The sequence below is a fragment of the Zingiber officinale genome, chromosome 4A, assembly GCF_018446385.1.
Source record: "Zingiber officinale cultivar Zhangliang chromosome 4A, Zo_v1.1, whole genome shotgun sequence".
Lineage (NCBI taxonomy): Eukaryota > Viridiplantae > Streptophyta > Magnoliopsida > Zingiberales > Zingiberaceae > Zingiber > Zingiber officinale.
Window position 1 is genome coordinate 162,711,009 of NC_055992.1, and position 27,982 is coordinate 162,738,990.

The 27,982-nt window shown below is 38.4% G+C and overlaps 5 protein-coding genes, 2 long non-coding RNA genes and 2 other non-coding genes across 10 annotated transcripts; 3 read left to right on the plus strand and 6 right to left on the minus strand.

Moving 5' to 3' along the window:
* The first annotated feature begins 651 nt into the window (after positions 1 to 651).
* LOC121972153 (transcription factor MYB61-like) lies at positions 652 to 2,463 on the plus strand. Its single transcript, XM_042523817.1, has 3 exons — positions 652 to 1,334; positions 1,429 to 1,558; positions 1,630 to 2,463. The coding sequence occupies exons 1-3, from the start codon at positions 1,202 to 1,204 to the stop codon at positions 2,240 to 2,242; spliced, it is 876 nt and encodes a 291-aa protein (XP_042379751.1). The 5' UTR covers positions 652 to 1,201; the 3' UTR covers positions 2,243 to 2,463.
* Positions 2,060 to 4,268, minus strand: LOC121972154. The gene is made up of 5 exons (XR_006109329.1): positions 4,006 to 4,268; positions 3,723 to 3,899; positions 3,358 to 3,657; positions 3,113 to 3,226; positions 2,060 to 2,197 (listed from the first exon to the last, which is right to left on the minus strand). It is a non-coding gene; the product is annotated as an uncharacterized LOC121972154 (long non-coding RNA).
* A 51-nt stretch (positions 4,269 to 4,319) lies between these two features.
* Positions 4,320 to 6,498, minus strand: LOC121972155. The gene is made up of 3 exons (XR_006109330.1): positions 5,909 to 6,498; positions 4,598 to 4,786; positions 4,320 to 4,519 (listed from the first exon to the last, which is right to left on the minus strand). It is a non-coding gene; the product is annotated as an uncharacterized LOC121972155 (long non-coding RNA).
* A 139-nt stretch (positions 6,499 to 6,637) lies between these two features.
* Positions 6,638 to 6,709, plus strand: TRNAP-CGG. Its single transcript has one exon. It is a non-coding gene; the product is annotated as a tRNA-Pro (tRNA).
* Positions 6,710 to 6,788: 79 nt separating this feature from the next.
* TRNAP-UGG lies at positions 6,789 to 6,860 on the plus strand. The gene has a single exon. It is a non-coding gene; the product is annotated as a tRNA-Pro (tRNA).
* Positions 6,861 to 6,974: 114 nt separating this feature from the next.
* Positions 6,975 to 11,921, minus strand: LOC121972152 (probable plastid-lipid-associated protein 14, chloroplastic). Its single transcript, XM_042523816.1, has 13 exons — positions 11,483 to 11,921; positions 11,344 to 11,387; positions 11,174 to 11,252; positions 10,940 to 11,056; positions 10,623 to 10,805; positions 10,462 to 10,548; positions 9,157 to 9,263; positions 8,970 to 9,057; positions 8,675 to 8,755; positions 8,507 to 8,583; positions 8,152 to 8,287; positions 7,810 to 7,872; positions 6,975 to 7,701 (listed from the first exon to the last, which is right to left on the minus strand). Exons 1-13 carry the CDS (start codon positions 11,762 to 11,764, stop codon positions 7,060 to 7,062), a joined length of 1,986 nt encoding a protein of 661 aa, XP_042379750.1. The 5' UTR covers positions 11,765 to 11,921; the 3' UTR covers positions 6,975 to 7,059.
* A 390-nt stretch (positions 11,922 to 12,311) lies between these two features.
* On the minus strand, positions 12,312 to 14,160 carry LOC121972156. 2 transcript variants are annotated; one of them, XR_006109331.1, is made up of 2 exons: positions 14,006 to 14,160; positions 12,312 to 12,718 (listed from the first exon to the last, which is right to left on the minus strand). XR_006109331.1 is itself a non-coding variant. In XM_042523818.1 (2 exons), exon 2 carries the CDS (start codon positions 12,703 to 12,705, stop codon positions 12,502 to 12,504), a length of 204 nt encoding a protein of 67 aa, XP_042379752.1. In that variant the 5' UTR covers positions 12,706 to 12,738; positions 14,006 to 14,160; the 3' UTR covers positions 12,312 to 12,501. The 2 variants fall into 2 exon arrangements, 1 of the variants encoding a protein (XP_042379752.1); XM_042523818.1 differs by having other exon boundaries at positions 12,312 to 12,738.
* A 2,488-nt stretch (positions 14,161 to 16,648) lies between these two features.
* LOC121972157 (CTP synthase-like) lies at positions 16,649 to 22,357 on the minus strand. The gene is made up of 21 exons (XM_042523819.1): positions 22,088 to 22,357; positions 20,961 to 21,040; positions 20,704 to 20,790; positions 20,491 to 20,541; positions 20,289 to 20,406; positions 20,088 to 20,144; positions 19,907 to 19,971; positions 19,739 to 19,822; positions 19,577 to 19,627; positions 19,422 to 19,484; positions 19,278 to 19,324; positions 19,112 to 19,181; positions 18,949 to 19,011; positions 18,382 to 18,471; positions 18,230 to 18,268; positions 17,896 to 18,123; positions 17,719 to 17,804; positions 17,593 to 17,641; positions 17,426 to 17,506; positions 17,252 to 17,345; positions 16,649 to 17,128 (listed from the first exon to the last, which is right to left on the minus strand). The coding sequence occupies exons 1-21, from the start codon at positions 22,203 to 22,205 to the stop codon at positions 16,923 to 16,925; spliced, it is 1,827 nt and encodes a 608-aa protein (XP_042379753.1). The 5' UTR covers positions 22,206 to 22,357; the 3' UTR covers positions 16,649 to 16,922.
* A 2,338-nt stretch (positions 22,358 to 24,695) lies between these two features.
* LOC121972158 lies at positions 24,696 to 27,662 on the minus strand. Its single transcript, XM_042523821.1, has 3 exons — positions 27,000 to 27,662; positions 26,265 to 26,428; positions 24,696 to 26,051 (listed from the first exon to the last, which is right to left on the minus strand). Exons 1-3 carry the CDS (start codon positions 27,598 to 27,600, stop codon positions 24,987 to 24,989), a joined length of 1,830 nt encoding a protein of 609 aa, XP_042379755.1. The 5' UTR covers positions 27,601 to 27,662; the 3' UTR covers positions 24,696 to 24,986.
* Between the last annotated feature and the right edge of the window lie 320 nt (positions 27,663 to 27,982).

Here is a 27,982-nt window from a genome sequence, read left to right on the forward strand (position 1 = left end):
GCTCGAGTGTCAGTGTTGGTTCGTCTGTAGTAGTCGAGCGTAGCAGAGTTGCAACACAATAGTAATCATTATTTATTCATTTTGAATGAAATTGACAAACTAAATGGATGGCTCGAGGATAGAAAGTGGATAATTTTTTTAAAAAAAGCTTAATTTGTTGTCATTCTTGGAGATCTTGAGTCGATTGATTGATTTACATTGTTTCGTTGTGATCATTGAAGTTGCATCTAGACAAATCTAATGGATGGCTAAAAACTAAAGTGACTAAATTTTCAATGGAAAGGCAAATCACTTAATGGCATACAACTAACTCATGTCATTTCAAATCAATACGAGTCCCCTCAAATTATACATGATAACAAGCTCATTTAGTGAATTTATATTCATGATCCTTATCTTCTCCTAATGACACAAGTTTAAGAAATTTCCCCTAAAGGAGTTCTCATTTCGATAAAATGGGAGGAGGTGTGGAAGAATCTTCCTTTCCTCTTTTATAAACACTTTAATTTAGCTTTAGATATAAAGCGATAAATATATAAATGATTAGTGGATGAAGGCGATACATTAGAAGATATACCACACCACAAAGGCAAAAAAAGGGAGAGAGGCCTACCCTTACTCATCATCATTTTGATGCACTCCATTAAAGTGCCCTTGGAAGAACTTTCAAGAGTGTCAAATTTTCAAAACGGCATTGGATATGAAGCATGTTAAAAGGCAATGGAAGGTGAAGAATTAGAAGATAAACTCCAAAGGATTTTCCTCTATACAAACAGGCTGAGGAGGGAAAGTCCAAGCATGCTGCCTCTCCAATTCATGGTCCAAAGAGTCAATGCCTCATCTCCTCACATGTACCTTCCCTTTATAAATCCCAACATTTTACTGACTTGGTTTTGAAGCCATGGAGTCCTCTCCCCTCCTCTCCTCTCCTCTCCAATGGCAGACACTTGACCCACCATAGGGCCAGCCATACATTAATTCTATCACCTTGATGTGGCACTCAAACCCAAGTTAAAAAGCCCCCCTAGTTGAATTGGGCACACTTATCTCCTTCTCTCTCTCTCTCTCTCTCTCTCTCTCTCTCTCTCTTCTTCTTCTTCTTCTCTCCCTTAGCTTGAGTTCAGAGCTTGTTCCTTCTCTCGTTGAATTTCTTGTCTCCAAGTTTTTTCTGATCTAAATTGTTGGGCACATTGCTGTCTTCATGGGGAGGCACTCGTGCTGCTACAAGCAGAAGCTGAGGAAGGGTCTGTGGTCTCCTGAGGAGGACGAGAAGCTGCTCGACCACATCACCAAGTTCGGCCATGGCTGCTGGAGCTCTGTACCCAAGCTGGCAGGTGCGTAGTTAGTTATTCTCCTCGCTGCGCTGCTCCCTTCCTTCCGTCGGAGAAGAATTCGAGGTGAAAGCTCTGCCCCGGGGGAATTTTGCAGGCTTGCAGAGGTGCGGGAAGAGCTGCCGGTTGAGGTGGATAAACTACCTGCGGCCGGACCTCAAGCGGGGCATGTTCTCCGAGGAGGAGGAGAGGCTCATCGTCGAACTCCACGCCGTGTTGGGCAACAGGTTCTTGACGATTCTGTCCACGGGCAATTCGCCGTGTTCTTCCAAGTGTTCTTGACAATTTGTTTGTTCAGGTGGTCTCAGATTGCGTCGCGATTGCCCGGGAGGACGGACAACGAGATCAAGAACTACTGGAACTCCTGCATCAAGAAGAGGCTGAAGCAAAATGGGATCGACCCGGACACCCACAAGCCGCTGAAAGAAGACCACAAGCCGGCCGCCGCCGAAACCGGCGACGAGCCACCCGTCGCCGTAGCTCCCTCGACCACCACCCCGGTTGAGAATTCGAGCTCCCTCTCGAGGGAGCAGCCCACGAGCCACAACCCGACGCCGCTCTGCTGGTTCGAGCCGACGAGCTACGGCAGCGACGCACTGATTGCTTCGGTGGTGAATCTGCCGCGAGAAGAAGCTTGCTTTCAGCCATTGCAGTACTTGGAGGGGGGAATCGGAATCGGCATCATGAACCCGAGCAGCAGCAGCGGGAGCAGCGTGAATAGCAGTGGAGTGGAGATGCAGAGCTACAACAGTCCTCTAATGGAAATCAGTGGCATGTTTCCATGGTCAGATCAGTTGCTGCTTCCAAACAAAGGAGCTGAAATCCACATTGAAGGTGAGCCAGAGGACCTCAAGTGGTCAGAGTACCTAAATGGCACCATTAGATGCTTGAATTCTTGGCATCCAAAATGAATAATAATAATAATTATTATTATTATTACTATTGAAGGATTAAGAGAGGGAAAAAAAAAGAAAAAGAAGAAGAAAGATTGGTAATTTTTAGGGCCTGTGAGTTTGTGTACATAAGGAGTCATATATACTTGAGCTGTTGATGAATAATTTGGAAGAGAACGTGCATGAGGCTCTTTTGTTAGTTTGTTTATTTTATTTATTTATTTTTCACTGTGATTCTACCTTGTTGAGTAGTTGGAGTAGATTTTTTTGGTTTGTATTTGGAATTTTGTACGAGTTTTTCATATTTCAGCAGTCAACGTAATGCAATTATACGAAGACAAAGGCATGCAGCGTCTACGTCTTGGCTTCATCATCTGACAACTACTGGAGGGGTCTCAAAAAATATGACAAACTTTTTATTAAAGAAATAAATATCTCGAGGTAATAAAGAGTTGTCAAAATAAATCTGGAATAGCTTTATATATAATGCAGATGGTGACAATTCAGTATCCAATTGTTAGGGATGCAATTAGAAGTTATGACCATGAATTAAGTATAGTAATTAAGACATGACACGATTAAATTTTAAGATAATCACAAAAGAGAATATCTTAAATATGATTGATGTCGATTAGTAAGAGAGACAAGGCCAAGTTCAATGATCAAAGGCTCCAGCTATAGGATAAGGAGATCCATTTAAGAATCTTCTTCTTTTTTCTCTGTAATTTTTATGAATCAAAGATGATTAATTATTCTAAATTATGAAATGCCTTTGACTTTAACCATGTGAGAGGAGGTATAAACAATATAATTTTGCAGATGAAGATGGAGCAAGAAGAGTAATGGAGATTATGAACCCAACATGCTTAAGTTGATTTAAGAATGTACCTTGGTGATGCTCGAGCTCTTTCCAATAATGTACTTGTCATCATCCCGAACAAGTGATACAATTGTTTAGGTTCTCCACCAGCACAAGCCAACCTTAGCAACAATAGTGAACAACTGTGACATATGAATAAAAAACAATTGCAGTAGGAATGAGTTAGTGTTATGCTCCAAGAACAAGCATGCTTTTATTTTACTCTTAACTTGTTTATTCAAGAAATATCCTATCATAGAGGTCGAAAGTTCACCTTCGAAGAGCATTCCATGAGCTAATCCACATTTTTCTCTATTATAAACTTGCAGTTATCAGTGTCCAACTGCAATTAACAATCTCGCAAACACACGCGACACAAACATCACACAAATATAGCACACCTGAATTGTAACAAATCTATTGCATACGACTTAACTGTAACAATCCTATTGTGTCCTTTCAGAACACAAAAGGAATGCTGCATCTGTAATCCTTTAACCTCGGCAGATAGATCACTCGTCCGCTGATAATTAAGCAGAAAGCTTGACGCCAAAGTCTCCTTTCACTGCACATCCTGTACAACAAGCACATCAACTATTACATTACTCAGAGAGTACTCTATGATGTAATGTTACAAACCTCTCGAAAGGGCAACTAAATTAGATAAAAACTTGAACAGCAGATAACACTGATTGAATCAGATGGCCCTATAGTTGAACTATGCTACAACATCCCACTAGTAGCGACCCTGTTGAATATATTGCAGAGGAGGCTGTAGTTGTCACACCCATTCCTCTGAGAGATTTTAATCCCTTTCTGCATCACAAAAATAATGGAGAGTGATTGAAAGCTAATATAGCATCATAACAATAAAATCCCATCTTAATCATGCATTAATAATTGAAATAAAAAGAATACTCACCTTAAGAATACTCTCCTACACATTTTCAGGGGCCAGAACAACATTGGAATTCATGACACTTGACGGCGCCCATGAAAAAAATCAAGAGGCCCTTTTACTCAATCCCAAACAGCCTTACACCATTTGATGCCATACAATGCACCAAATGGAAAGCATGAGCTAAGTTCATAAAACATTATGTGCAATGTTGATAACATCACAGTTCATGTGCTTTTATATACAGTATATAATCTGCTAGTATGACAAAGCTTCAAATGTTATATATATATATATATATATATATATATATATATATATATATATATATATGGGCAAACCCATCCCTATGTGTAGTCACCACTACTTCATCAGTTCATCCCATGCTTGAACTCTCTCCAATAATATCTCCAAAATGGCTGATTGAATTCTTGTAGTTTTGTTTCTAGCAGAAACTTTTCTTAAGATGATCTAAACCTTTGATGGGCACAATATTCAATAAATTCCTCCACTAATTGATTTCTCTTCCATATGGCCCCTGAAATTTAAATCATAAGAAGAGATAAATCAAATCAAATCAAATCAAAATATTGTCATTGCTTCAAAATCAATGTACATATGATGACTGATCTCACGCCTGTCCATTTTCAATTAAAATGAGTGAATATATATTCGGTGTGCACTGAAGAAGAGAAAATAGCACTTGCAAACTGTTGGAATTGTGACCAGAAGTGGATGGATGGATCTCCAACTTCAACAATTTGTAAAGAACTGGTAAACTTTCTGGAGTAGGCATAAGCTATAACTGAGAAAGAAAAGAAAAACACTGAATTAACTAGGAAAAAAACAACAGTCGTATTGAAAACTTTATATATCACAGATTCACAAACGATCTAAAATCACTATGACAAAAGCTAGACCAAAATATGATATTAACTCCTATTTAACATGTTGGTTATTTATGGTGAATATTAATAAGATGTCTTATCAAATTATTCTGTAATTGAACATTAATTGGCATTGAAAAGCAATTGACAATATAGTCTTGCAATCTAAACAACCAATGGCATCTCTCTGCTACCAACAACACTATTTTGTAAACACAAGCAAAAACCAGATACATGGAGTAAGCTTCCCTGGAAATGCCGATAAGGTTCGGCATTGAATAACACAAACACTATTGTCATACTTTCTATCTATGTTTTTGCCATTCTGCATGCTCATGTGCTATCATCAAGAGAGGCTTCATCCTCGATCAAGCAAGAAAGAAATAGTCCCAACAAGGAACCAATTCCAAGAAACCAACAACAGAAGATGACCAGGCAATTAGATTCTCACCATGACTAAGATGTATTTTTTTTTAGATAGACATGTAATATAAAATTAGCAAGCAAAAATAAAAATTTATATCCCTTCGTCCATGTCCCTTTCTCTCTATATCTACTCTTGTTTTTGCCCCTTTTTCTACTATCGCCCCCTAGTAACCAATCCCTATAACATTATGCTGATAAGCATGTGTACGCACACATAATTTACATTGAGGATTCTTTGTCCACATGAATTCTTTTTCCAATATATTATCCATTTATGACCATTTTCATCATCCCTTTAGGTATAGTGGTCGTGTAGATTCTTTTTCCATAAAGACAAAAAATTAACTACTCTGTAATTGATATAAATATCTTCCATCGATGAACAATGTGCTTAATTTAATGTCCTACAAGTACACATACCGAGCTAACACACATTTAGGATTCAAATTCCAATCTACTATACTATGCATTGATGACCATTGTCATTTTGCATTAAAAAATCTTAAGCTCACCTGGAAAAGGTTAATGAATTATAGCATTTTGGATTTTTTTTCCCTAATATTTTGTAGTTTACAATCTAATTATCGTTAAACAAGAAAAAGATAACAATATACCTTGCTATAAAGAGACAAGTAATGAAGATAGTGGTGTTCCAAAAGGCTCTGCAACTGAACAGAGGCCAACATACAACTGTTCCAGACGAACATCGGATTTCAGCTTTAAACGTCCGAGTTTCTGATATTGATCAACCGAAATCCTTGGTTTAATGTTAATTTTCCAAATCAGGCGAGCAAGAGAACAGCCTTGCCAACCACTCCTTCGAAATCATGAGTGAAAGCGTCTTGACTGAGGAAGGTTGGGGACCGACTGCCACGAGCGATGGACAAATGGACAGACTCCGGAGTGGGACCGTAGTCGATCCAGTTGCAGCGGCGATCTACGTCGGGGACGAATCAACCTGCAGTCGGAGGCGAGTCGAAGACGCCCGATAGAGCAAGAATAGCAACGAGTCGACGCCAGCTGGTAACCTAGAGGTCCGCTTGAAATAGTCGGAATGCGACACGACGCCATCGGCAAGCGAGGACGGAGGTGCGGAAGGAGTCGCGGGTGAGGAGGAAGAAGAGGACTGGGGAGATCGCTGAGGTAGTCTTCCGGCGGCGTGCTGCAGCCTGCGAAGGCGGCCTCGGCCGCGGCAATGGCGAACGAAATCGGGCACAGTAGAAGGATCTAATTATTTATTATATTTTTTTAAAAAAAATAACAGCCGGAGAAAATTTAGAATTATTTACCTTTTACCTCGTTAATCACATTCATTACGTAAACTAAAAAAAAGAAAATCAACAGGGTGTTTGGTCTAGTGGTATGATTCTCGCTTCGGGTGCGAGAGGTCGTGAGTTCGATTCTCGCAACACCCCTTATTTTTTTTCCCACAATTTATCGAAACCGACCAATGCATTAGAGTTTTTCACCAAACTCACTGTATAAAACTCAACAGGGTGTTTGGTCTAGTGGTATGATTCTCGCTTTGGGTGCGAGAGGTCGTGAGTTCGATTCTCGCAACACCCCTAATTTTACCAAATCTTTAGTTTTTTTTTTTTTTTTGCCACAATTTATCGAAACTGACCAATGCACTAGAGTTTGCCGCCAAACTCACTGTGTAAAACTCAAAGTGCTGCAGGATTGAGAATATGATGCGATATTTGTACAGAGGGGAACAGCCTCAAAAGAGTCTGGAAGAATATACATAATGAAAATCTTTTGGATTTTAGACATTCTCATTTACAGAACACGATCTTGTGAAGAGCAAAGCCGACCCACTGATTCCGCGAAGAACCATCATCCTCGAATCTACATAAGTACCGCAAACGAATTTAGACACGTCGAACATTTCAAACGGGATCTGTGTGCGGACCTCCTGAAGCACTTTCTTGGCGGCATCGGCACTCAATGAGGAAGAATCAAGTTTCAACGATACATCTATATCATCCATGGTAAGTTTAACAGCTGGAAGGCTGGAGGGAAGCTCTTTAAGATTGTCCATCCCTTTCCATTTCCTACTGGACAAGTGACCCGACGCGGAGTTGTGGATGGCAAACCTTCTGCTTTCTTCGCTATCCTCTTCTTTCGGGTAATGCCTTCTCCCAGGGCAAATCTTCACAAGAGACTTTACCTGCAAACTTCCAGTAGGCCCAGACTTGTCATGCGGCCAATGAGGTGTTGGTATGATCTTGAAGCTTATATTGGATACAAGTGAAAAGCTGCGATGATCTGGAACTGAAGCTTGTCGCAAAGTTAGGTATGCATCATCGATAAGGACTCTCGGGGTAGTTTGTCGAAGAGTTAATCCAATATGCCTTCCCGTGGAGTATAACAACCTCCACCTACCGGGTAAGAAGTTGAGCCAACCCTGCAAGGTCACACGAACGCACAGGAAAAATACCTTAGTACTAGGAACTCACCGAATTTATGCTTTATATATTTTCGATGACTTACAATAGTAAGTCTGGATAGATACCTTAGTTCTAGGATTTGGATTCAGCAACTCCATCAGCTCTATGAAATAAGCAATCCTACTTCGCTGTAATATGGCAAAAACAATATTAAGATCGAAGTTGTAATTAATATTGACAGGATCAAGATCAAAAAAGTGGATGATATCCACAAGACTTTAGATTTTAAAAGAGGGGTGCTCATACTTTCTTATGGCTTATGGCTCATGTCCTGACTATTTGGAGTTCGCTATATGGATCTTATTGTATTCTACACAGCTTGTTTGTCCTAACCAAAACTAGTGTGGTAATCATGTGCATAATTTGAGATTATACATGAAATATAAAAGAAATGTGTGGTCCATCACCTGATGACCAACGTAGATGTAATCTTCTGACATCCGAACGGTAGTTGAACCTAAACCCCATCGGATCAAATCCATGGAAGGGCCTGTGCGCCATTTAGGACCACATAAAAATGGATGCCTTAGTGCGTCCAAACAACTGCATGGAAATTCAAAAAAAAATTATCACTAGGGAGTCTAAGCAGAACCGAGCATAAGGTTACAAGTTTGCAAATACACTCACTGAAGTTATGTAGTTACACTAAGGTAATGTTACATGTGTGACATCGTAAAGTTCAGCATCCAACTATTTTCAGTTTTATATTTCGCTCTAGGGGTGAATGATAATTCTCACTGTAAAGTCATGTTTGGTTTATACCTTATTCTCTTAGAAGGTTTCAAAGCCAGCAACTGCGAGAGAAGGTTCCAACCAGCACCCCAGTTCCTATCCATTATCTATAACATAAAAATATAAAGAAGAACTCTTTTTAGCAAACCAGCTTTCTCTACATCTTACAAGAAATTTAGAGAGTAGGTGTACATTAACCTGCAAACCAGGATTGCCAGATGGTGAATCTCGGCACAGAATTGGCAAAAGGAACTCACGCAAACATGACGGGTCATTTCCCTGCAAACAAAAATGTATAAATTATCATAAAGAAGATACAGAAGTGACTAAATCCAGTAACACTGAACGCCTTTTTATTCTTAGCATATTTATAATAATGATAATTTGATTCCTCTATTTACATGCATAAAAGCATTACAATATGTCTATTCCACTGTACTGATATGCAGTTCATTTCTCCAAGGAGTTGAAGTAATTTTACAAATTAACAAACCTTTGTCAAGAAAGACTTAAACTTTAGAAAGATCGATGCATCCATTAGCTCCTTCAGAATCAGTCTTGCCATGATGAAACCAACACATCTATAACAGAAAAGACAATTAAAAATTGCAGCAAGAAACTTCCATAGTTTCTGGTAGAACAATTCTTCACATTTGTTCACCTCGTATTTATCACTATACCTCATATCAAACGCAATCATCAATTTCCTCCTGTCATTGTTCACCTCATTGGTGCTATGGTTTGGATTGCTGTTGTTGAAATCAGCAGCATTTCCAAGGATACCTATCTAATAACATAAATATCATCTAATTCAAATGATGTTGAAACTAAATGAACAGAATCCCTTTATGCAGTGTATACAAACTTTAGTAAGAAACACCTCAACAATGAACGTTGAATATCTATCCATATTATCTGCAGTTCGAAATAAACTTCAAAGAATGGCTTCACCTAAGGGAAAATCATATTATCTAAAGCATCCTGATTTGTCCTCAGCTGCTTCAAAACCATTCTACAAGGAAGTGAGACTTGATATGAGACAAGCCAAGACTCACCATGTTCGAATAATGAAATAAGTAGCTCAGCTCTAGTTTGCAGCAGTCTAGTATGATCAGTTAACAAGAAGATGTGCCCAAGAAATCCTGAGTAAGAACCAGAAGAGTAAGCGAATATGATCAGAATGAACACAGAGGATAAGCTGGGAGATGACACTAACCATGGTTTTGATAGCTGCTTTAGTTTAGTTTGGAGCAGAAAATTATTGTCTCTGAGAACTCCCTCGATAGGTTCAACCACTAACCATGGTTTTAATTTACAATTTTGAAAAATTGTAAATTAACACACACATTATACATTCAATAAGCAACTAAGGTACATGCAGGTCTATGTTATATGCTTTCTGCAATTCCATGTTTGTGTAGTTTGGCAATAACCAGAGTTGTGAATTTGGAAGGCATATCTCTCTTGTGTTAATGTAAACAATGTGGTGTATACCTTGAGAAAAGAAAGCAATGCAACCTGTATGCGGGTACATTAAAGATAGTAAGTGGTTTTGATCAGCTACCTTTGCTTAAAGCGAGGATTCTAGAGGCAGTAGGAAGGGCAAAACTCAATTTTATTTAACGCAACTAAAATTTATCTCTTGACAGAAATGTCATAGTTCCCGACAACAATTTAAATTGTCAAAAAAAATCACTGAAGGACTTTCAGTTTTTAGAGCTAAAAGCTTGCACAAGAAAAAGCAACTAAGCAAGAGATTTACTCTTCTTCTAAATCAATTAAGATTTTAACAAGATGTACAGGATGTGAAAAAGGAAGGTATAGCCTACCTCAAAAAATTTAGCATAATTTACTAAATCTAGCTACATAGAATTAAATAATATAAAAACTCAAAAATACCAGCAATAGATTGACAAATTCTAGTTAAATCAAGCAAACACTTTCCAAATAGCAAAAGAAAGTACAAATAGTAAAGTCTAACTTACTTTAACATGTTTGTCAACAGGACTGATATGTACATTCTCTAGCCTTAGTTCTGTATGAGCTAGCCCATGACTATGCAAGTAGTTGACCTACAAAAACCCACAATCGTTAATATAATCCATGATGAAAAAAACAAATGTACACACTAACACAGTTTGCTCACTGCAATGAGAAGATCTCTCATTAAAATTCTGGTGAGGCGATGTTGCCGGCTAACAGCAGGTCCACCTGTTGTATCATCCCCGACCCTCCTAAGACACTCGTCATCTAGTGCCAAAGTAACTTCCAACGTGGGAAGCCAATCTGAGAGTTGAAGCCAATGTCTCAGGGAATAACTACCATGATACTGCAGAAAGAACCTAGCATATTAAAATACTCTGGCTAAGGGCTCGAATAATCGACTATCTAAATTCATGATTTATTTTGTCGTTCCTAAATATGTTATAATACCATGGTAAAACATAAGATGTTAGAACTTACTCCGTGCACCAATGTAAACGGGATATTGTCTCCAATGTCCGAGGAGAACACATAACCATAGACTTGCATTGCATAGGAGTGATACATAAGCTTGCGCCGAGCAAGTTTCTTCAGAACCTGAAAACAATGCCGTGTCGGGGTCTTTCAGTGGTTATATCATGTGTATTACTTCTAATCAAATACTGGAGCAAAATCACTCCATTGATTTAGCAAAAGAAGCTCAATCCAGCCGACCTCCAATGCACGCTGACCTCTGCGCTTCGCTTGCACAGTAGTCAGTTGCCGAAGCACTACCCTCGATTTGTAAAGCGAGCTAAAGTGGTACAAATCCATCAAAATCCGAACTTTGGCCTTCGTGGGGCATTAGAACAAGTTAGGCCAAAAGCGGGGAGAATTCTACTCACCTATTGGGATCACAAACAGTCGCCTCGAAGATCAACTCGTCAGCCTACGCAATAAGAAACAAACCGAGAGAAAAGGCGCCTTAGATTTCAAGAACAAAAAAAAGTCAACATTTTGCTTGAAGAACAAGCCATAACCCACCCGTCCATGAAGACCGACGCTAACTTGAGACGAGATTGCAAAATCAGACATCCTGAACTTCATGACGGGTCCGATCTGCTCATCGGCCTCCAACGCCGGTTTACCGGCGCCTGACGGAGCGGCGGAGTCGATCTTCCGGAGAGAGCACGTGGCCTGACTTCTCCGCATAATTCTGGATCCCGAAGAACGCCGAGAGCAAGGGAAGGGAGAAGAGGTGAGGGGCGGAAGGCTGATCCGAAGCGCATCGCGCGCGGGGAGGAAGGAGACCCCGCAAAGCGCCATGGCGGTTGATCGGGAGGCCTAATGAAATTGGAGGAGCAGGAGAACCGGAGAGGGGAAGGGAAGGGGGAAGAGTAAATAGTGGGGCGAGCGGGAGGTGGGGAACGGGGGCGTTGCGTGTTGGGAAGAGGCAGAAGCGTTGCGCCATGAGCTCGCTGCGCGTCCACCTCGAGCAAATATCTGCAACCGAACCGCCGGTCGAGATACCGAGCCCGATCGGTTCGTTTCACCCGTCAACCATGAATGTGGTCGACAAGCCAGTCGAATTCGCAATGATTCGAACCGCTTCGAACTGGATTTTAGTCCAATCTAGAAAAATAATCATTTTGCCCCCTATATGTCATATTTTTAAAAAATCTCTTTTTATTTTTTAATAATCTAGTATCCACGCCTTACTACTCAACTAGTCATTTAAGGGACATTTTAATAACATTTGCAAATATAAAAGGAAAAATGATGACAATAGAATTAGTATTTTGAAAAAAAATAAAAGTATGAGGTAAAATACATCTTATATAAATAAAAACAAAGAGCCATGGGATAGAAACACTGAGAAGGAATTGAATTGATTGCTTCGACACAGTAGGCATGTAACAAAACAATCAAAGCAAGGAGAGACTGCGTCTCTAAAGAACTAGAACGAGTAACATCAGAATCAAGTTGTCCTTGACAATCTTGTATCCAAATGTGAATCTTATGACAAAAGAAACAAAAGATGGCAAAACAAGTTGTGAATTGGTTTATTTTTCCTCATTTTCTTCCTGCTTCCCGTATCGGCGGTTGAACTTTGCGATCTGCCCAAGGCTTTTAGCCATCTGGCGCCTAGCTCTCAAATGGTAGACTTTACCAACATGGCTAATTCTGGTCATCATAATATTCATCAATCTACCACTTTGAGTCACATATGAAATCCACTGCCTTTGAGGATGTACCCCTTTCTTCATCTTGTTTTTTTTGCTGCCATGAAAGAAGACAACCTTGAAACAAAAGGGAAATGGAAGTAATAGCTGTAGTTTACAGAATAAAGGCACTTTTAGCAAGCATGATTAAAATGGTGAAGAACTGGTAGGATATCATTTGAAGCCAGAATAAAATGATCAAAGATTTATATCATTTGTCTATATTAATCTGATTGTCAGATAACAGAATGTCAAGTAATGGATCAGTTTCCCGGGAAGGATCATGCCAGTCAAAACTTTGATGCAAATTCAATTGGGGCTAGTAACATTGGACGCATTGATTCGTCAAAGAAAATTCAAATAATTTTTCTTCATATACAAAACAATTTATATCATGAACAAAGACATGATAGTCAGACAACAGCCTATATACTACACAAATTGTTAGCAACAGACAAAAACACATTAAGCAATTGACATGTATTTTGCTAACTTAATTAGATTATGGATCATTAAAAGAGATTATTGGAACAAGGATATAGAATATAATGAAAATTTGTATGAGATAATGATCTATAGACTATCAATTGAAAGTTACATGTATACTTTGCAGTCACTCCCAATTCGGTTGACATCTAGGCAACAGGTTTGTTTACTAAGCAGGGAAAAGTATTGAACGAAGATAGCAAGACAATGTATATACACAAACAAATATGCTTAATCAACCAACTTGGGTTGGTATAGAAAGGAGTGATAGTCAAATCTAATCTCAGAACTTTAAGTGGGATTAGGCATGTTGACAGTACTCCGGTGAAGGAGATCCTCATTAGCCTCTGACCTACAGGGGAGTCTCTAAAAAGAATGGAAGGAAATCATCAACAGCAAGCAAATACAATATATGCATTGGGAGAGGTGGCTTGACCACACTTTGTGATCAAGGAGTAATTGCAGTAGTTGGTTAGCTAGTAAGATTTTTATGTAAAGGGAAAGGTGGGAAATGAAGTGAGAAGAATTATGTCTCTTGTTCAGATAATATTGTTAAGGAAAACAAAAGGAAAGTAGAATAGTTTCCCTTTGCTTTACTGATATCAAATACAATATATGCATTCAGCGATAACCTATTGCTTAGTTATAGAATACATTAACAGTTAAATGCTATTGTCCAATTAAATCAAACAAAATACCATTCAATCCATGGTTCGTCGGAACGGACGTGGAACTGCCGGGGCGTTCCGGCACGGGAAGGCCTCACGCCGTTCCAAAGTTCCGGTAAATAACGTTGCTTGCAAATGCCATTCTCGGACGTTATAACGGAAAAAGAACGGATCGGATTGGAAATGATTACCTTGGATGAATCGGACAACGACGTCGGAGGCGCTCCGGCGTGGCCTGATCTAGCAGCTCACGGGGCGGGCACGGCAGCGCGAGAAGAAGAAGAAGGCGGCGGCGGCAGTTTAGGGTTTAGTCGACGAGAAGACAATGCTTATATCATTTTGATAAATTTAGAACTTGGAATTTAGATTTTGATAAACAAAATTTATTTTCTAAAAATATAATCATTTTAAAATATAATATAATATAATTCATTTTAAATTTAAAAAAAAAAATCTAAACAATTCTATATAATCATATAAAATTATTTTCGTATTAACTATTAATTATATTATTATTATATTCTAAATAAATTTAATTAGATTAAATTTTAATTAATTTTACATATAATTTTGCTTCGCTACAAAACAATATTTGTGGACTGCTGTACACCTGCTCTCGTGGTAGGTCCACGCAATTTTTTTTTTTCCTAAAATCTAAAATGTTTTCACATCTTTTCTTCTTTCTAGTGTTGCTTCGTTGCGGGTCATGCCAACGAATCGTCCTAGGCCGGACCCCAGTTGGACCTCGATCGGATCGTAACCAGATTTTGGCCGTATTTTGGACCAATCATATCTTGTAGGATCGAGGCCAATTGTGGTCGGATTCCAGCTACAATACGACTCAATCCGGTTGTGAACCAATCGGGGTTCAGCATCGACTGGATTCTAAACATGATTACATCGATTAGCTACGATCCTCTTTGAGTTCACATTCTTTTAAATTATAATTTGAGTGAAGACAGACAACCTGAGGTCATCAGTGGTGGGAACGGAAAAGAATGTGCATTTTAAACAGATACAATAAACTAAATAATAGAGAGAAAAGAGATTCATTGAAGAGAAAGTAAATGAGAAAACAACTATCAGCATCAAGATGAAAGAACATCACCGTTACACAATTAAGTATAACATATAAGGAATTAGGACTGTAAATGAATCAAGCGTTCGTGAATAAGTCTGGTGTTTAATTTGGTAAGAGCTTGTTTATGTTCGTTCAATATACATAAGATTAATTAAATAAATAAATTTGAATAGTTCGTTAAACTAAACAAACAAGCTTGAACACATATGTGTTCAGCTAGTTAATGTTCGTGAGCAATGTTCACGAATCATATTTATTAATAAAACTCTTTCCAATATGCTAAATAAAAAATACAATAAATAGATAGATAAATTTAAATTATCAATCTTAATAATCAATCAAACAATTAAAAATTTCAAACAATTAAACAAATTTAAATTGAGAGCTTGATAACATCTAAACGAACCAAGCTCAAGGTAAGCTCAAGCCAAACTTGAATTGAGAACTTGATAACATCTAAACGAACTAAGCTCAAGCTAAGGTTCAAACAAGTTCAAGCTCACAAAAAATAAACCAAGTTAAGTTTGAACACTTATTTTAAAAGTTTGATTCATTTTAAACTCAGATTGGCTCGACTCGATTATCTTATAAAAAAATTTGAACATCTCAAAACTCAACTTGATTCAGCTCAATTATAAAAAAACTTGAACATCTCAAAACTCAACGGGATTCGGCTCAATTTATTTACAGTCATATAGAGAATCAAATCAATTAAGAGTAGATCTATATAGTGTGAAACAAATCAGTTAGTGCCGACAGCAGGGGAAAAACGCGTACCTACATTGGGGTGCCGCCTAGGGATGGTAATTTTCCCCGCGGGTTTGGGGCCCCGTGGGGAAAACCCGAAATGGGGATGGGGATCCCCGATTTTTCGGGGATGGGACGGGTTTGGGGCGGGTATGGGAATACTATTCCCATCCCCGAACCCGCCCCGAATATTATTATTATTAATACTAATAAATAATAATATAATTTTTTTAAAAAAGTATTAATAATAGTATTAATATTAATATTAAAATTTTTGAAATTATTATTATTAATAATATTATTAATATTGATATTAATATTAATATTATCAATTGACCCAAACAAACCACAGACACTAGAATAGCTCATGCCAGGTCAGATTAATGTATTAATATTAATATTAATATTGATGATAATATTGGTATTAATACATGGCAGTTAAACTTTCACCTCCATGGATTACAATTGATGATACAGTGGCTACCATTTTGGTGTTTCTGTGTCTGTGATTTGTTTGAGTTAATATTCTACTGTTTCTGGTGTCTGTGGTTTGTTTGGGTCAATTTGGAAATGGGGCGGGGATGGGAAATTCCCCGAACCCGAAAAAATAAGAATGGGGCGGAAATGGGAATGACAAATCCACCCCTACCCCGCCCCATTATCATCCCTAGTGCCGCCGCCACTGTTACATGAGGGTGAAGAGGTCGAACAACACGGAAAATTCAATTCTTCCTGTACCGACAGTGTCCCAACATGACTAGGGGTCAATGGAATCCACCAGGGGTCAGTGGGATCCATCCAATTTCAGTCAACGCTGGACTTTTGGGTAAACGCACTGCACGTATATCCTATTTGGAATATCAACCCACATAGTTTTATAATTATCAAAATATCCTTCTAAATCTTCAGAATAATGCCGATGGTTTTACTGAAATAATAAAAATTTAATAACAATAAGACTTAATTTTTTAAAAAATTTTAAAAAACTTTTCATCACACCCAAAAATAATAAAAACAAATTCAAGATATACTTCACAACCAAAATTTAAAAAATAAGTTAATTCTTTATACAAAAAAAGTTATACCAAAGTCCCCCTCAACGAAGCCAAGAGGAACAAGGATGTTTGCTCTCTCGTAAAACCTTAGAACAGCACCATGCCTCATAGTCCCTCGAGTTCGCAAACTTCTTCCTCGATGGAGCGCAAAGAGTAGCCTCGACACGTAAGAACGAAAGTAGACATGGCAAAAAAGGGAGCAGCAGATGCACGTCAGTGCAAAAATCACACATGCACACCATTGCCATTGATGCTGTTGGCATGGTAGTTTCCATTGGCGAGGCCATTGGTGAGCTTCTTCAAATTCCCATTCTGGTGAGGTTTTAGTGTCACAGGACCATTCATCGAAGGGAGTCTAGGTGGTGCTGCATCGGAAGCGAAAGGAGTTCTTAGCAAAGTATTGAGCTGCCCGCTCGAGGCGGCGATTAGTCCTGCCAAACATTTTGAGAGAGCAACATTTAGTTGAACAAACCTAAAGGGTGCAATGTCGATAATCTAGAATTAACCATTCTGAACCATCCGCGACAGGATTATTTCTAAGATATGGCATTTACCTAAGAAAAGAGCAGATGGTTTTCCAGGTCTAGATTTGAATTCTGGATGAAATTGCACTCCGATAAAATAAGGATGATCGGGGAGCTCAATAACCTACAGAAGTTGGTAGCATATCGGATGTCAGGACGGAATTCAAAATGTATTCAAGAGTGCAAGAATGATCTTCTGTGCACCTCCATTCGCTTTCCGGTTTCATCTTTACCGACAAAAGCAAGTCCAGCCTTCTCAAATTCTGGGACCATATCTGGATTTACCTATCAAAAATGTAATCCACTTATTTCAGTAGTGATGGTTCCAGAACAACACCTAGAGATCGTTGGCTATTTAAAAGTGAACTGACCTCATATCGGTGCCGATGTCGTTCGTCAACAAAATTAACATTACCATACCTATCCAAAGTGATACAATAATTGAAGTATGTGAAAACACACAAAAAAAAAACACCAAGGAGAGTATCAGTTATTACAGTTTCGCAGCTTTACAGTTAGGGACTTCAAAATATGTCGTCCTAGATCCAAGCCTCATCGTAGCGCCCATATGAGTTTTAGAGCCCTTGAGATTGCATTCGATATTCATAAGGCAACACGAGCCTGAATACATCTAATCAAAATGACATATAGAGGTTAGTATATTTATTACTTACCTCAGGCATGAAGATAATACACGGTGTCTTTGTATCAGGGGCAAACTCTGTACTGTTTGCATATGGCAACTTCATAACAGATCGAGCAAATTCAATCACAGCAATCTGCATTCCAAGACAAATTCCAAGATAAGGCACTTTGTTTTCACGAGCATATTTAGCAGCAAGTATTTTTCCTTGCACGCCCCTATCCCCAAAACCTCCTGGAACTAGTATGCCATTTGCTGCCTGAATCAAGCCGTTAACAATGTGATTAGATGCAAACACAGCATTAAAACCTCCACATCAAAATCATATAAGCTGTGGCGATTTAAGATAGCTAGAGCCAACGCACTTTCAATAGACCCCAAGCTTTTTTGTGGACTTCAGGAGCCTGTGTAAGGAAGCAAACATTGTCATAAAAGAAAGCCATCAGGTTCAAATAAAAGAGTAAGATAGCCTTATAACAAAAAGGTGCTGAAGGCAGAACATGATTGTAAAGCAAACCTCTTTTTCAGTAGTTTCTTCAAGGTCAGGAGATGCTATCCAATCCACAACCAGTTTCCTTTGGCAAGCAACAGCAGCATGCAAAAGTGCCTGACCAAAAAGGTTCATGAGCTAAACAACTACAAATGAGTATCTACAAAGATACATCCATATTGCTATCGTCCTAACTAATTATTAGTTATCAACAAATGGTCCCAAACAAAGTATGCATACAACTCTAGCAAATTTACCCTACACGTAGCAGTTAATTTTGATATCTTAGCAATGCCAGAAGAACCATGAAAGCAGTCTAACATATTTAGACTCCACTTGTCAATTAATTAGTCCAACAACAGTAGCTTGCATATAAAACATTGCTTTTAGCTGATTTGACCAGCTATAGCAATGATCATGGCAGCTCATAAGCTATAACTACCTCTACGAGAAGCACAAAGCCATTAAGAATATTATTAATCTTTACTTGAAGAACATAAAGAATGAGAGCTTTTGCTAAGATTATAAAATATTACAGAACATCTATAAAGAAAGGGGAATGATAGGATGTAATTAGAAATGTATTTATCTCACCTTCAAGACCGAGAGATAAGCATCAGAAAGACCAGTATATTTTCCGACCATTGCAATTCTGACCTGAGAAATCAATGGCAACTCCTCTCACTGGTGAACAAGACAATAGTAGTGGAAAAAATAGGGCAGATAAGAATGTAAATGCAGAAGAGAGGGAACCGACAGGATCCTGCAATGTGTCACATATTTCAGCCCTTCTTGTCCATTCATCCAACCTAGGTTCCTTAGCAACTCTATATATGCCAACAAATGAAACACTGAGTTTTAGTTAATCACAAACCAAAACTATCCTTGAAAAAAGAAATATTTTGAGTGTGCATCATACAGACCCTTGGAGTTGTAAAATTTTTATGAGAGCTTCATGTGCCTTCTGCTTCTGTAAAATGATCCATGCCATTGGCCATATTTTGTTAGTTCAAACAAGCTGCATAAAGAATATAGAACCACATGATAACAAGAGTTGTGTGGTTCACCTTCAATAATAGAGGAATGTGCCAAATGTTCGTAACATCATGAAGGGTGACAATATTAGGTACCTGCAAAAGGATTATTTGATCACTTAGCATCACGAATATGCACACAATCATAGTCATCTCAAAAAAAGAATGTGGGAAAAAAATCATAGTACCGGAACATGACAAAATTGTGAAAGTTTTTCTTTAACATTTTCCTCCAGTGGCTGTCATAATCATTGTAGTAAAATTATCAAGAATCAATTGGTAATGGTAAAAAAAAAACCTTAAAAGAGAGACAACAGAGCAATAGGTCAAGAAGGGAGTAGGTGACAAACCTTTGCACTGCGGCATGCCAAAATATTTGGTGTTAATCCAAGTCCTCTTAGACCCCGAACACTATGTTGAGTTGGCTTAGTTTTCTATAGGGGTATAAAAATATTATTCTATTAATAAAATTCTAACTAAATTAGGAAAGATCAATGACATTTACACTAATTCTTTACCTGTTCACCAACAACATTCAATACTGGTACAAGGCTGACATGAACCAGACAGAAATTACCAGGGCCTGAAGTCCAATAATGGATTGCAAATATCATATAGTGAACCAACAGCAAAAAAAAGAAAAAAGCTGCTCTACTGCTGTAAAGGCATCATAAACAGAAGCAAGTACAGCTTTCTCACCAACACGGTAAGAGAATTGACCCAAAGCTTCAATGAAGGGCATTGACTCAATATCACCTGTATCAATATGCTACTGTCGTTAAAAGTATGACATGAACAGTTTGCTCATATGCTATGCATGCATCAAAAAGGATTTTCAGACAGAAAGAACTGTGATATATTTCATTCAAACTGTTTGAGGACCCTAGAAGCAACTTCTACCTATTGTTCCACCTAATTCTATGACACAGACATCAGCAGGTCCTTCGTTGCCATCCACGGGTATCATTGCTACGCGTTCAATCCACTCCTGTATCTCACCAGTAATGTGTGGGACAACCTAAAAAGGAAATGAAGACTCTGAGAATCTAAGAAAACAATAGGCATCTTAGGATCAAAGCATTGGTTCCAAAAAGACACGTACCTGAACTGTTTTTCCAAGATAGTCACCCCTCCTTTCCTTGTCAATGACAGACTACCACCAAAAATGACGATTAAAATGTAATTATAATTAGGTTAGGAATAAAAGTAATGTGAAAATGACATGCAAAATAAGAGAACCAATGTTGATCGTGCAAACTTGCATATCATAAATTAACATCACTTAGATAATAGATAAGCTTTATTATCTGCGTGCCTGATAGATTTTCCCGGTAGTGATATTATTATCACGAGTTAACTTGATATCAAGAAACCTTTCATAATTTCCAAGATCCAAATCCACCTACAAACAAAACAATAAATGAAGTGCAATAATTTAGATTTACACCACATAAAAAAGAAAAATATTAGTGATATTTTGCTACCATTGGTATCCGTGAAAGTCAATGTGTCATTAAATCTTTGAAATTAAACCGACGTAGGAGGCATATGAGAACTTGAAGAATACTTTACCTCGCCACCATCGTCTAAAACAAATACTTCCCCGTGCTCAAATGGAGACATAGTTCCAGCATCAGTGTTTAAATAAGGATCTGCATGAGTTCCATTATGAACAAAAAACAAAAGTTAGCTACTTCTAAGTGAAGAAATGGTGTGATATCAAAAAAAAAAAAACAGGAAAACAATACTTCATATTACAACGTCTTTTGCATAAAGTAGACATAAATTCAATTAATACTCAGAATACGACGAATCTTAATGCAAAGATGGAAAACAGCAGTTACATGAATGACATATGAATCTACACCTCCGAGCGTTTTTCATTTTTTTCTCCACCTTTTTTTTTATTTTAGTGTAAAAAAACTACAGTGGAACATATTTGTTTGTATTGACTATTGACCTGAAATAGCTTAAAGGAAATATCCAGCCAATCCTTTTGCGTCTCAGCTTTGGAGCACTGCTATTGAGAGAGAGAAGTGACATAAAGTTTTATCGGTGTTCTTTATCAACTTTTTTGTATTGAAAACTTGTTCTTTATCATCTCAATGCATTAAATCATTCGACTTCAACCGGAAACGAAAGTGGAAGAGAAACTGAACCAGGTCATTGTACATGAGAGACACTAGTTGACAACGACCAAACTGCTGCTGGAATGACAGAAGCGCCAACCGATGGCCTTCAAAAGAGTATTATATTACCACGACGAAAGAAAAGACGAAAGGTCTTTGCAAACAAATTTCTAAGACGGTCATTTGATCCTTTCCTACAAAGCTACGAGAAAAAGTCTAGTTTCTGGATGGTTTAACAAACAAAACCCCGACTGCTGAAAATCACGAGGAAAACAAAGGCCAAAACGGTTCCTGCTATACGAGAAATGACGATTAAGTTCCAAATCAACCTCATTAACGAAAAAGGTCCTTCCTTTGGGTTAGAGGACAAACAAATCAAACAAAAAGAAGATAAAAGGCGTTATTTACATCTAAGGGAAAACTCAAAATAGCGCCCATTTTTTTTCCCAAAAGAAGCAACGGCAACAGAAAATCGAGAAGATAAATCTCATTTCAGCGGGAGGGGAAAAAAACTTTCTTCTTTTTGCAACCTTTTTGTCTCAAACTCAAGGGGAAAGACAAAGCAAGTACCAATCTTTATGGAGGTGACGCGGAGGCCGCATGCCTTGAGGAGGACTCCAATACTGCTCGCCGTCACCCCTTTGCCCAATCCGCTCACCACTCCTCCGGTCACCAGCACGTACTTCATCTCCTTTCCGCGAGAAAATTCACGCAAATCGAAGGAGCGTGAGCAAGATGACGAGGCCAAGAGCAAAAATGAGCGCGTCGAGAACAGGATCCCTCGCTTCTCCCTCGCGCTTCCTCGCTCGCTCCAGGAAATAGGAAACAAGGACGATCCGATTAGGCTGCGGAGGCGGGGGATTAAATACCCTCTCGCAACCAAAAACCCTGGCCTTCCAACGAAAAAAACAATTATTTAATATATTATTTTCAAAATACTCCCAAAAATATTCTTATTATTATTTATAGTCACATGTATCTCTTTTTCTTTACTTTTTTTATCTTGTTATAAAAATCAAAAGTTTGATTTTTGTTTCTATTAAAAAATTGATAAAGAGATAGAAAAGGTTTTCAAACATTGCACCTTTACTAGATTAGGGTTTCACATTGAGAACTTGGTAGGTGTTTTTTCTCATATACTTTTGAGGGATGTAGTCGTTAGAGAAGGAGTAAACTTATAGAATTTGAGCTCACATTCTTATTTATTATCGTCACCTATTATCACATGTCTATGTTATTGTTTTATTTTTCGCTCTCCCAAATAAATTGATTGTTACTATTTACTTATAATTTTCGAAGATGTATTGATTGTGTTGCCGACATAATTATAAAAAAATATTTATTAAACTCAAAATTGTATCTTTAATATCATTATATTTTATTCGAATGGTTGTTTGACCCATACTAGATAGTTCACATTCCTTTTCCAAATATATATAGTATGGACCTTTTGATTACCACTATCGAATCTTACTTCTTAGGCTTCATTTCTCATTCCTTTTGGCTTTTTTTTAATAATATATATAATTAGATATAATTAATTTATATTAACAAAATAAAGCAAGATCAAAAGGACATTCTTAGTGGTGTGTATGTAGAGAAGTCTAATGCTCAAGTCTTCTTCCACTTTCCAAAAGTTTGTTTGAAGAATATCCTTTCCATTTGATGAAAAACAAAGCCAATAGTATTAATAATAATTATATTATTTTTTTAGAAAAAAAAATCTAACATGAAATGGAGGATTGAAACCATGCAACAACAATTCTTTCTTCCACCAAAAGTAAAGAATTTATTTATCTAAAGGTAGGAAAAAATTATAGTGAAAAAATCCTTTTAGTTAATAAAAATATAGATATAAGTCCTTAGTTTTTTAAAGGATATTTTTCATATTCAATCATATTTTGGATTGCTTATGATCAATAGCTCAACTTCTTGAATATCTAAATCATAGTTTTATATTGCTTCGTGGATATCTCGACTTCAAAATTATAAAATAAATTATTTTTAATTGTTTAATCTATGGTACCTAATTAAACGTTGAACATATTTATCCTTCATGTTGGAGAAATGATTAATTACATTAGAATGATTTAAATATCCACGTAAGAATCAAAACTAATCCACTTCGAGTCCAATCCCAACACATTGCATTTATTATTAATATTTTTTTAAAAAAAATTAATTATATATGTATATATATATTAATATAATGGCACACACCAAACCACATATACTACGTGGAGAGCATTCATTAAATCTTTTTTAAAAAAAATTTAAAATTATTTTTTACTCTTTTTTTAATCCACCTCATCCGCGAACCAACACAAGTCACCGCGACGTCCAGATCTTTCCGAACCAAGTCATCCGACGGTTTGACTGAACCGACCAAAATTGACCCATCATCCAATTTTAAAATCCCTGATTTTTATTTTTTAAAAAAATAAGGATAAAATATAAAAATTGCGCTGTGATTTATGGCCATCTTTGCCCTTCGACTGCCGACACGTCGACCGGACCATATCTCGGAGACCGGACCGGGTTCGGTTCACCAAAATGGATCGATCCGGCGGTCGCAGTTGGAGGAGAGAAATTAATTAAGAGGATCTTCCTGATTAATCAAGTGGTTAAGCGTGATTGATGGCTTGATAACGATATTCTATCTGAAAAATTGTACATTAGATTTGATGATAGCTTTTGATTTGTTTATTAAATAGATCAAGTTTGAATTAGAATTAAATTTAGTCATGCGACATGACTCGTGTCCAATGCCAAGGTGACATGACTTATTCAAACTGTAACTAATTTAGAAACTATTAAAGGATGGAAAAGGACAACACTTAATTAATTAATTCAAAGTGGATAAGTCATTAAATTTTTAAAAGTATTAATAATTCATTTAATTAATAGCCATAAACGGGTGCCGTTGCTTCGGTTCTCATGGTCAAGATTACGATGATGATGAGTCATGGCGGAGACGTTGGCGCACGTGCACGCACGCACTGTGAAATGGCATTCACGTGCCGTGGTCTGCATGTTCAAACCAGAACGCGCCAAGTCACATGATCGTTCAAATCCATGACTAATTATTTTCTGGATCTTTAAATCATATAATTTGTTTAAATAATATAAAGAGACTTTATATTATTTTATATCGATGCACAAGAAATGCACAGAGAGCAAGCAGCAGCAACCGGACACCAAATTTATCTATTAAGTTGGTTCTCTGCACACAGTTTCATCAGCTGCTTGAGAGTTTGACAGCACCAGTTCAAATCTAATTTCAGAGGAATTAAACTGTAATCGACATGGAGCTTCATTGGATTACAAGGATGGATGCTCGCCATGGTTGGCAAAGTCGATCGATCTCGATGCGGTTTGGATCTCTTGTGCCTCAGGATCAATTGCAGCAGTATCTCGCGCGATGGAGGGTGGGTTTCATGATGCTTGTACTCTTAGAAGTCGGACTCTATTATCTGCGGCAAACAACAGAAGTACAGGAGGATTCCGCATCAATCAACCACATTCCGAACCTTTCAAGCTCCACTTGCACCGAAGCCATTGTCATTTGTCGATCCCAAAAGATGATATTCGCTTTGCTTTCAGAAGGTTTCGGAGTAGCATCCCCTAATTTCAAACCAATGCTTGAGTGATCAAATCTATCCTTCTCGCCTAATGTCATCGCAACGAGATGCATGAAACTTTCGTCTCTCATCAGCTGAGAATTGTTTGCCAACAGAAACTTGCTCGCCGTTGCCATCTTGTGAACGTACTCACCGTTCCAAATCTTTAAAGAGGATGGGCGGCTCTTCACAAACAGAAACTCAACATCTTTCGCAACAGCAAGATTATACGAAGAATTTGGCAACTCAGGTAATGAACCACCATTTGGAATCATATTACCATCGATCAACCAGGTATCGTAGCCTAATTCGAGGCACTTCTGGATGATAGAGGCTTTAACCCAAGTCTCTCTTACAAAGTCTGCCTCATGTTGGAGGTCTATCGATTTGTCGTGTCCAAAACTTGAAATCAACTTGTTTGAATCAATGACACCATATCCTCTCCTGGCAAGGTCAAGCAAGAGCTCTGTATCTCCACCGACAAAAACAACATTCAGCAAACCATCTTTTTCAAGATTGCAAATAAGGTTTCTAGCAATCTTCTCAGTCGTCTGGTACAAGCTTATCACGACTAATTTGTTCTGTTTCATAGAGTGAACTATAGATCTGAGCTCATCAAAGCTACCTGCGACTCTACCTGGAAAAGTTTCCGCAAAACAGAAGTCGTACCATTTTAAGTTCCTCAGTGGTGGCAGCTCCAGGAGTTTGAAATCGAGAGGTTCATCCTCCAACAAACTTGAATCAGGACCAATTGTCTTTCCATAATTTACTCCTGCATCTCTATGAGAGATGCTGAGAGCTCTTTCTCGATTGAAGTTTGTGTATATATTGTAGTACCCACGGGAATGAATGAATTTGATGAACCAAGGAGTCCAAATTCTCTCACCGAACCTTTTGTACCATCCTGTAGTCACCTGAAAAACATGGCCCCAAAAGAGGGAAAAGAGGCAATAACATTGTGAAAACTCGACATGTAGAAAATGTAGCACAAAAATCACAATTTACTGATAGATCAGGAATTTAACGAGGCAATAAGATTTCTTTAATTTGGAAAATCACTTATATCCAAACAACTGGAAAATGAAGAAGAAAAAAACTATCTTGGTGCCTGAAATAAACAAGATTACCATGCCTTGTAGAAATGGCTTGATTCCTTTGGTTTTGTTTTCATCATACCATAAACGAAATTCCTTCCATGGTTTTGGAAAAAGAAGCTGACCCCATGTGCCAACCAATTGGTACAAGAAAATTCGCGTTTCGTTATCCAACTGCAATCTGTTTCCATGTTTGCCTGCAAGTTCATAGTCAACTAGATTTACAACAAGGTGATTCTTTGAAGTCACCATCATCAATTCATCACCGTGAAGCCATGTTTTTCTCAACTATTTAAGATCCCTCGATCGAGCTCTTGCAAGACTATATCAGTAGTAGCACAAGAAGCACTTAGTCTCAAAAATCAGGCATGCATACATTTCGATGATAATGAGAAATTGAATAGAAGCACTTAAATACACCTTGCAACCTCATCTATCCCAAGGCTTCATGATCTATTCCATGTCTGAACAAGCAATCTAAAAGGAAACTTTCATAAGCAAAGATCGTGAGTGAAGTGGTACAACTCAAGTCATCTACATTCAACATGAAAAAACAATTCTTACAGGTTGCAAATGTTGTAAATTCACAGAAAGAATGCCATTTCAACTGCTGAATTCATATGCACTAAAATCTCTAGAACACTGATGAGTTTGAAACAATTCAAGGCAACAGTGTGATCTGAGATACAAGTCACACAAAAGGATCTTGGCACGAATTAAAGACAACTGAGTAGAGAAAACAGGGAGAAAGGAGAAGCAACAGCATACCAGCAACAAACCTCGGCCGTTGGAGCGACGCGCCATAGATGGAAGGATCGAAGTTCGCCGGGTCGTAGTAGTACTTCAAGATCAGCCCTTTGAGGAACTTATAGTACAGCGGCGACAACTCAAGGTCGTCCTCCACCACGAAGGCGAACTCGTCGTCGGAGCTGGGCCACCACGCCTCCAGCCACTGCGCCTGGAGCCCGACGTTGGCCGTCCTGTAGTGGACAATTTTCTCCCCATGTGGCCAGCCGATCCGGTCGACGAGATCCAAAATCCGGCGCGACTCTTCCAGCTGGCTGTCGACCGTCGAGTCGGAGGAGCCATTCGCGACGCGGAAGTGATCGACGAGGACGTGGAGGTGGACGCGGTCGCCGGCGTAGTCTGCGGCCGCGAGGGAGCGCAGGCAGCGGCGGAGGGAAGCGATGCGGTCGTAGGTGAGGACCTTGATGATGAAGGTGAAGCGGGAATTAGGGTTTGAGGTAGGAGAAAGGGGAATGGACGATCGGAAGGAGGACGAGGAGGAGCGGTAGGAGAAGAGAAGGAAGAGAGAGGAGAAGGAGACGAGGAACAAGATGGAAAGCAGTGGTCTCCCCTTCGGTTGCATCGTGTGAGAAGATGGCCGGAATCAAACCGGAGCTTGTTCGGAGGGATCGCCCGTCGGCGGAAACGGGGCGTATAATAGTGGACAAATATGGGCCGAACAGTCCCAAATCGGCCCATTAAATATGGGCCGACAAAGTACGCATAAACACAATTACCGACATGGAAAGCACGTGGCCAAATCTGCCCGTTCGACCAAATCTACCTCAGATTACTTACCCTCTGTTTGGTTCATACGGAAGGGCACTAGATTTTGAAATCCCTATGTCCACTTTCTCGCAATATATTTGAATGACATGGTTTTGCCTCCAAAACTATTTCACAATCATACCCACACTAGATACCCTACATTGTGGCAAACAAATGGGTTATTTGGATTTATAAAA

Bases quoted from the DNA above. Each gene is read 5' to 3' on its own strand.
- LOC121972153 (XM_042523817.1), top strand. From the start codon at position 1,202: ATGGGGAGGCACTCGTGCTGCTACAAGCAGAAGCTGAGGAAGGGTCTG. The intron at 1,335-1,428 runs GTGCGTAGTTAG...GGAATTTTGCAG, and splicing joins CTCTGTACCCAAGCTGGCAG to GCTTGCAGAGGTGCGGGAAG. The intron at 1,559-1,629 runs GTTCTTGACGAT...TTGTTTGTTCAG, and splicing joins CACGCCGTGTTGGGCAACAG to GTGGTCTCAGATTGCGTCGC.
- LOC121972152 (XM_042523816.1), bottom strand. From the start codon at position 11,764: ATGGCGCTTTGCGGGGTCTCCTTCCTCCCCGCGCGCGATGCGCTTCGG. The intron at 8,584-8,674 runs GTTAATGTACAC...TTTATGTTATAG, and splicing joins CTGGCAATCCTGGTTTGCAG to ATAATGGATAGGAACTGGGG. The intron at 7,702-7,809 runs GTATCTATCCAG...GTGACCTTGCAG, and splicing joins ATCCAAATCCTAGAACTAAG to GGTTGGCTCAACTTCTTACC.
- LOC121972156 (XM_042523818.1), bottom strand. From the start codon at position 12,705: ATGAAGAAAGGGGTACATCCTCAAAGGCAGTGGATTTCATATGTGACT.
- LOC121972157 (XM_042523819.1), bottom strand. From the start codon at position 22,205: ATGAAGTACGTGCTGGTGACCGGAGGAGTGGTGAGCGGATTGGGCAAA. The intron at 19,485-19,576 runs GTACTATGATTT...ATCCTTTTGCAG, and splicing joins CACAATTTTGTCATGTTCCG to GTACCTAATATTGTCACCCT. The intron at 17,346-17,425 runs GTGCACAGAAGA...CAACTTCTGTAG, and splicing joins AAACCGGAAAGCGAATGGAG to GTTATTGAGCTCCCCGATCA.
- LOC121972158 (XM_042523821.1), bottom strand. From the start codon at position 27,600: ATGCAACCGAAGGGGAGACCACTGCTTTCCATCTTGTTCCTCGTCTCC. The intron at 26,429-26,999 runs GTATGCTGTTGC...ATGAACTTGCAG, and splicing joins ACGGCCGAGGTTTGTTGCTG to GCAAACATGGAAACAGATTG. The intron at 26,052-26,264 runs GTAATCTTGTTT...CATGTTTTTCAG, and splicing joins AGCCATTTCTACAAGGCATG to GTGACTACAGGATGGTACAA.